Source organism: Salvia hispanica, chromosome 6 (genome assembly GCF_029641045.1).
Source record: "Salvia hispanica isolate PSC_SH4W2 chromosome 6, Shi_PSC_v1, whole genome shotgun sequence".
NCBI lineage: Eukaryota > Viridiplantae > Streptophyta > Magnoliopsida > Lamiales > Lamiaceae > Salvia > Salvia hispanica.
In genome coordinates, this window is record NC_142697.1 from 35,117,807 (window position 1) to 35,126,566 (window position 8,760).

Genomic DNA, 8,760 nt, shown 5'->3' on the forward strand with positions numbered 1-8,760 from the left:
AACCAATCAACCCGACTTTCCTAGCCACACATGAGACTCAATAGATGAGCATGATCCCTAGGTGACACCTGTGATCCATACCGACAGATCCATATCCCTATCTTCCCAATTTGTGTGAAAACTACCTTTTATTTGCTTTATTTTCCTAATTTGCTCTTATTTGCTTACTTGTTCTTTGTTCTTAGCTCGTAGTTTAAGAAAAACTAAAAACCCCTTTTATTAGTCTAGATAGTGTTCAAATTTGGATCGTAGTACTCAAGCCGGCATTTAGTCTTCGAGGATCGACAATTTCAACTTGCCACGTGCTACATACCCCATATACTTGTGGGTGACATATTGATTGCAAATTTAGCATGAGTCAATCGTACTCCATCTGTATCATTAAAAATGAAACGTTTTCCTTTTTTTATTGTCCATTAAAAATGAAACGATTTCTAAAATGGAAATAATTTTATCTCCCGTATCAATTCTCAAATTTTTGGACGGAGAGAATCTTAAATATATTTTAAATATAAGTATATTTATTTTTTACGATGTATATCGCAAATTGGGTATGTACCATGTATATGGTAACATACTTTTGGTATGTACCGTAAGTAGGGTATATAGTGAATTTCAGATATATCGCGGTATATGAAAATTTATATTGTCACCTTACAGAAAGATTTCTGTAAGATATTATACCGCATCAAAAATCAAGGTATACCAAAAATTTGATATTTTCCAATATGATAAAACCCATGTTTTAAAAACTGGACCGGACCGGCCGGTTCGACCAGTCCGACCGCGAGCCGGTAGGTATATTTATTTTTGGACGGATAGAATCTTAAATATATTTTAAATATAAGTATATTTATTTTTTACGATGTATATCGCAAATTGGGTATGTACCATGTATATGGTAACATACTTTTGGTATGTACCGTGAGTAGGGTATATAGTGAATTTCAGATATATCGCGGTATATGAAAATTTATATTGTCACCTTACAGAAAGATTTCTGTAAGATATTATACCGCATCAAAAATCAAGGTATACCAAAAATTTGATATTTTCCAATATGATAAAACCCATGTTTTAAAAACTGGACCGGACCGGCCGGTTCGACCAGTCCGACCGCGAGCCGGTAGGTAGGCCGGTCCGGTTCACCTATTTAAACCAGTGTGCTGTTGAACCGTTAAGAACCGCCTGAACCGGCCGGTCGGACCGGTCCGACATCGAATCGGAAATCGATTTTTTGTTTTTTTTCCAAAATTTTTTGTTGTTGAAATGAGTTGAACTCATGACCTCCACTCTAATTAGTAGAAGTTAAACCACTCCACCACAAGGCCATCTTGGGAAAATATAAACACTAAATATTCTTATACTAAATCATTAAACTTTTTGATAATGGATATACTAGTAGCCTCAACGATTGTTTTTGTGACATTAGTTGCCTTAATCTTAATGCTGGAAATGAAAGTGATTGAGATGATAAGTATTTTGTTTTGAGTCAGTAGTTTGGTATTTTGATAAACTCATATATTTTGTTAAAGACTTGTTGCAAGACTTGTGTAGCTATTGGTCTCATGTATTTTGGTTTTTGAACTCTCAAGTTTTAATGCAAGCTGACAAAGTGACAAGCATGGCATGGTAGTGCGTGGAAAAATCTTGATTGCAGTCCCCAAATATTTCATTTAATATTTTTATAAGGCTATTTTTTATTTTTATTCACATATGTTATTATATGTATATAATAATATATAATATACGTGTTTATTATTATTCCGGTTCAACCAGTGGCGGATCTAGGTGGGGTCGGCCGACCCCACCGCCAGCTCCGGTGAATAGCCTGAAAACACATTCAATCAGCCGCCGACCCCACAGTCTCTACATCTCCGCCCCGTCGTCAATATCAGTTCTGGCGGCTTAGAGAAGAAGGGGTTTTGTTTCCTATATTAGTTTTATATTAATTGGGTCTTCTTCATTACAAATTAGTTAAATCCCAATTCATTTTTACCTTGTATTTTAATATAAGTTCCAATGTTAAATTAATTCTTCATAACATTGAATACGAAAACTGTAGCATAAGTTTCAACATTAATATGATATTTTTACTTTTTCTATAAGGAAATTTTTATCATTTTCTTTTTTCAACTTTGTAGTAAGAGAGTACTAATCAATAAGTATTATTCTTTTCTCTAATCCGTAAATTCATTTTTATCATATTTTAAATAAACATAATAATTAATATACTGTTTATTGATTTCATTACTTTGCTTATCTTAGTTGAATATATTTTGACTTTTGGTGATTTTATTAAATATATCCAAACTATCATATGACAAATTTAATAATAAAATTATATTTAATTGTTTTCAGATTTTGAATACTCAGTTGAATCCAATTATCATGTACAGCATAACACTGTACATAACACAGTGCTATTTAAATTTTAATAATTTTTTATTTAAAATAATTATTTAAATATATATTTCCTAACGTTTCAAATAGTTGAAATATTTTTCGTTTTAGAATGTTCTACTATAACAAAGTCATTTTTTTTTAATATTCGCGTCGAAAGAATATGACTCTATTACAACAGAACATAGATATTAGTTATTTCATTTATTTCGACCTCACGATTATTAATTTCTGGATCCGCCATTGGGTTCAATCAATGGTTCGAACAGTGAACCGGTTGAACCAGTGAACCAGTAATGACCATAAGTCGCCGGTCAATTCAATTTTTAAAACATTGTATAAAACCGATATTACTGTAGTTTTCCTTACCCCTGATTTAATCTGATAGAAGGAAGACCCGCATTGACTGGAAAGTCTTGCACATGGATGTAAATCGTAAACTCAGTAGATATTTATACATGTTGTCGGTAGGCTTGTGACATAAAATGAATAAAATATTGCGTTGATATAAGTCTTCCTTGGTGGTGTTGGATTGAAATTTCAATGCTCCTCTTCACATCTCTCTAACTAGACCACTTTTGTCACATCATCTTTCCCTTTATTTTTTATGTGATGTCACAACTCACAATCTGTATGCCGGTTATCACGCGTGCATAAAGTTTTAAAATTTGTAATGAAATTAAATGAATTTGGATCATTTTTTGCACTATATCTCTTTATGTACGTAGTGCTACTATTTTCACTTTTTATAAATGTTTTTTATTTTTTCTTTTAACATTCAATATATATAACAGTACTTTATTAATTTACACTGTGAACTTACTTTAATTGCTTTGTGGAGTACCTAATTAATGTGTTGCCACATTTATAGATAATTAGGGGTGGCAAAATGGGTAGCGGGTAATGGGTAATTCCCATCTCGACCCGCTACCCGCCGGGTATTGGGTACCCGCTACTCGATGATGATGGGAAATAGGGCGGGATCGGGTAGTGTGTTTTAGAATTTTGCGGGTAGCAGGTATACCCACTGTTGGAAAAAGGAAGAAGAATAAATGGCCGCCCACATTTATTATGTGTAGAGTTCCTAGTTGTAGTGTGTTTCCAATACTCATTTATTGGTGTATTCAACGAGACTCAAATCTCCCTATAAATACTAGGGAGATGAGCATATCATTCTCATCAAGAAATACAATCTCTTTGCTTTCTACATCAATATGTCTATCCAATCTTTCTATATCTCTCTCGATTACCATCTTTAAGATGGTATCAGAGCAGGAAACGAATAAAAAACCTCCAATGGAGGTAAGCCAAATACAAAATCTCGAACTATTGATCGAGACAATCTCAAATCTAATTGATTTGTATAAAGCCAACAAAAACCAAACCCAAAATTCCTACCAACCAAAAAACCTCGGCGTAGGGTCCAAACGCATTGTTGAAGCAAAGACAACGGCGAACAACCGAAGGATTACTGCCTCAAACCTCGTTGAATGCAAACATGGGTATACAATGGTTTAACGCCACTGGCTATTGCAGCACCAGACACCAACGCCGGAGAAAACTGGTGCACTATTTATTAGCACTAAAAATACCTGCAAGCATACAGGGTAGATCTAGTATAGCTAAAGGTCAGTACCGGGATATCGAACACAGGGAATAAGATTGCAACTGACTACCATATACTAAGCATCACATACTATTTAGAGACACATAGTTTTTGGTTTGATTTTATAAACTAGACATAAAATAAATAAACAAATAAAAGAAAGCATAAAAACATATGATACAAAGCAGGCTAATGATGTAGAATTTTAGGATCCAAAACACAATCGACCTCCTTGAGTTACGGTCTCTAGAGTTATTAAGTCGGTCACTTAACTAGATTAAACCCCCTCCCGAGGTGAGAAATCCGTAGATTAGGTGTAATAATTGAAGTCCCCTTCTAATTCTTAGACCTAACTCCTAAAAGGTCGTTAAGACCAATGACCTTACGTGAAACCTCAACTCTCCCGAGTTCTATTGAATTAAAGTGCGAATTATCCTTTTTCCAAGTCAACTATTTTGTCTCCCGAGTACTCTAATAAACTCTAACATGTATTCAAGAGGTAGCTAATCAATTGAATATAGAAGGCACAAGGATAAATCAAATAACTGCAAGAGCTAACAAGGAAAATCAATTTAATATCTTCACCAAAATAATCCACAAAAGTTGTTCTACTCATAGACAAGTAAAACTACAAATAAAGTACGAGACATGAAAGAAATAGATAAAACCCAAGGTTGAATCTTCAATCTTCAGTCTTCTCTTGCCTGGATCTGCAGAGCTCCGCTCCAATGGAAGGTGGAGGAATATATGTGTGGAATATGAGATGGAAGAAGGTGTAGAGACAGAGAAGGATTTGAGGCTCTGAGATGAAGATTAAAATTAGGTTTAGAGGTATTTATAGGCTGGAAAAAGGTTAATTTTCGTGGCCTTCAAGATATGGGAGAGATTTGGCTTCCCAATATAATAATTTATTTTCTTCCGTGAATTTCCGCCTAAATTCCCGCCAGCTTTGACTGCATTGCGCAACGTTCGTAGAATAGACATAACTTTCTCCACAGAACTCTGATTAAGACGTGCGAGATATCCACGCGAAGCTCTTTCGAAGAGGAAGAGAATGATATGCATAAATCACTGCACTCCAAATCTGATGGCAGAATGGGCTCGAACAGAGGCTGCTGCACCTTGGCCTTTTTGCACATTTTTTTCTATCTTTTTCTATCATTTATCAACAAACACATCAAAAATACCAAATGTATAACATATGCAATTTAAGAACATAATTTGCATGATTGACATTTAAAACGAGTCAAATCTAGCCCTTAAAAACATGCAAAATCCGTGTTTGTCAAAAACAAGGGTGAACGGGTGGCTGCTGTAGTAGGCGACCAGTCTGCAGCGCCACCCGTCACAGACAACAGCAACGGCGGAAGCAGTAGCACCAGACGGCAGCAACACCCATCGCAGGCTAAAGCAGCGTCGGCGGTGGAGGCTATGCAGGTAGAAAGCCAAGGGTCGGCGGCGGAGGCTGTGCGGCGAGGCTGTACAGCGTCGGCGACGAAGACAAGGCGCCGCGTGGAGGAAGGCCGGCTGCCCCAAGAAGAAGCCGATCTCCCACTCCGTCAGAACCGGTCTCCAGCTTCCCGTCGGAAATCACGAATTTGAAGAAGTTGTGGTTGAGGCAGAAGTTGTTTTGATGGGGGCAGAAGCTACGGTTGAGTGGGATAACCCTCATCAAAAATTGCCAAATGCACCCCCAAGTCCAAGCCTCTCTAAAAAAATACCCCACTCATCTCTCACTTTGCAAAATGGTCTGTCCCCAAACTCTCAGACATTCCCAAAATATACCCCACCTCCAACCTTCTTCCACTATACATCCTCAATCAATCCAAAATTATCAAAAAATACCTCAACTGTCCAAAAAATATCAAAAAAGCCCCCAAATGGTCAAAATTTCTGAAAAAATCCCTCCATCTTTCGAAAATTCAAAAATTACATCCCATATTTTTGAATTTTAGCCATCCATCCGTGTATAAATTCTTTCCAGCCTCTTGCGTACTCATCATCCTCCCACATAGGACCTAAACTACCACTGGATTTTTGACTGTGGGGCAACCGATACCGTGTCCTTCGATGCATCCGATTTCCTTGATATCTCCCAGTCCACAAAAACTTCTGTTCAAACTGCCAGTGGGGAGTTAGCACAAGTGAAAGGGGTGGGCACGATCACTATCTCACCAACCCTTCACCTCTCGAACTGCCTTTATGTTCCGTCATTGTCCCACAAACTTTTTTCTGTTAGTCATGTAACAAGAGATCTCAACTGCAAATTGCTAATGCAAACCCGTTTTTGTATGTTACAGGATATCAAGACAGGGACGATAGTTGGGCGTGGCACTGAGCGACATGGACTGTACTACGTGGATGAGATAGCCCAACAGAGTACTGCGATGCTGACTCACGGACTGACTGACAGAGAGATTTGGCTCTTACATCGCCGGTTAGGACATCCATCTATAGGATATCTTCGTCTACTCTTTCCCGAGTTAGTTTCTTCTACACATGTTTTGAAATGTGAAACCTGTGTTTTGGCAAAAAGTCACAGACATTCTTTCAAATTAAACAATACTAGAGAAAAATCACTGTTTGCGTTGATTCACTCTGATGTGTGGGGTCCTGCCCCAGTTACTGGAGGACAAGGCTTTAGATATTTTTTGTTATTTATTGATAATTTTTCACGTATGTCTTGGATTTATTTTTCGGAAACAAAATCAGAGGTTTTTGAGAAATTTACTGAGTTCTATCATCTTGTCCAAACCCAGTATAACTCAAAAATTCAAATCCTTAAATCCGATAATGGGAGAGAATACGTGAACTCTAGGATGACATCTTTCTTCACTGAAAAGGGCCTTGTCCACCAAACTTCGTGTGCTTATACGCCCGAACAGAATGGGGTAGCCGAGCGAAAAAATCGATACATCCTTGAGATCACCCGTGCACTCCTTATAGAGTCTAGTGTCCCTAAATCCTTTTGGCCGGAAGTCATCGCAACAGCTGTTTTCCTCCTCAATCGTCTTCCCACATGAATCCTAAACTTTAAAACCCCCTTAGAAGTCTTCTCTTACCAAAACTCGATCCATCATCTCTCGCCCTTGAACCCAAAATTTTTGGGTGCACAGTTTTTGCTCACATACCCAAACATGACCGTGATAAATTCTCACCATGTGCAGTCAAATGTGTCTTTTTGGGTTATGGGAAAAATCAAAAAGGGTATATATGTTATGATCCGTCGACAGATCGCATGTATGTTACTATGAATTGTGACTTTGTTGAGAATGAATACTTCTATAGCCAATCTAGCGGTCAGGGGGAGAGTGAGACAGGAAGCCCAAACAGTGACGCACTAAATTGGCTACCTTTGTGGGGAGAAACCATTCAGGGGGAGGATATTCAAAGGGAAAACAACCAACCTAGCCTACCAGAGCCAAATCCTGTCACAGAAGTCGGTCCAACAGAGGAAGTTAGCAGTAACACCGGGCAGTCAGATTCCCAAGAACAACACATGCCACTTCAGAGCACTGCCAAGCTATCTGACCAGTCCTTGAATCCTGAGGTAAATACTTATGATCCCAATATTGGTACCTTACCTGAAACCACTAACAGTGACAGGGAAACCAAAAGCAATTCAGATACAGATGAGCCACCTACTGAACAAGAGACAGGGACGGCAGATTGCCTAACAGAAGTACAAGAGGCATTCCTCCTCGAAGATACTCACCAGACTGGAAGGAGCGAAAATCTAAATACTCTGTGGCAAATCTTACTCAGGTCCACCTCACCGAAATGGCTAGGGCATTCGAAGCTGCAATTTATGAAGAAGAAGAGATTCTGCAGTCCTTCGAAGAGGCAATGAAACATAAACACTGGAGGGAAGCCATGAAGAAAGAGATTGATGCCTTGATAAAAAATGAAACATGGGAGAAGTGTACTTTACCTCCAGGAAAGAAACCAGTTGGATGTCGTTGGGTCTCACCATAAAAAGAAGTGCAGATGGTTCAATCGAGAGATACAAGGCAAGATTGGTTGCTAAGGGATATACTCAGGTATATGGAATAGACTATGCAGAGACTTTCTCCCCTGTGGCCAAGCTCAACACAGTAAGAACTCTTCTATCTGTAGCTGCATGTAAAGAATGACCGTTATACCAGTTCGATGTTACCAATGCCTTTCTTCATGGAGAACTTGAGAAAAATAAAGAAGTATACATGGAAGTTCCCCCAGGGTTTTATGAAGAATTTGGAAAAGGGCAGGTGTGCAGACTAAGAAAAACCCTTTATGGGTTAAAGCAGTCCCCCAGAGTATGGTTTGGAAGATTTTGCCTAGCAATTTTCAAACATGGCTTCGAACAGAGCCATTAAGATCACACACTATTCCTAAAGAAGAGGAACGGCAAAATGACATGTCTAATCATATATGTTGACGACATGATCATAACAGGAGATGATACCGAAGAGATCCAAAATCTGAAGGAGAATCTGTTTAAGGAGTTTGAAATGAAGGACTTGGGAGCATTGAAGTACTTTCTAGGAATTGAAGTGTTGAGATCTAAACACGGGATATTCCTAAGACAGAAAAAGTATGTACTTGACATGCTAGTCGAAACGGGCCTACTGGACTGCAAGCCTGCGGAAACCCAATGATACCCAACCATGGGTTGAAAATTGTGGATGGAGCTAAACCTGCAGATCGTGAAAGGTATCAACGGTTAATAGGAAAACTCATCTATCTTGCTCATACTCGGCCCGATATCTCAT

The 8,760-nt window shown here is 38.3% G+C and overlaps 1 protein-coding gene across 1 annotated transcript; it reads left to right on the plus strand.

Moving 5' to 3' along the window:
- The first annotated feature begins 3,699 nt into the window (after positions 1–3,699).
- On the plus strand, positions 3,700–7,859 carry LOC148923703 (uncharacterized). The gene is made up of 4 exons (XM_089061588.1): positions 3,700–3,705; positions 5,306–5,446; positions 6,025–6,475; positions 7,177–7,859. The coding sequence occupies exons 1-4, from the start codon at positions 3,700–3,702 to the stop codon at positions 7,857–7,859; spliced, it is 1,281 nt and encodes a 426-aa protein (XP_088917714.1).
- The last annotated feature ends 901 nt before the right edge of the window (positions 7,860–8,760 follow it).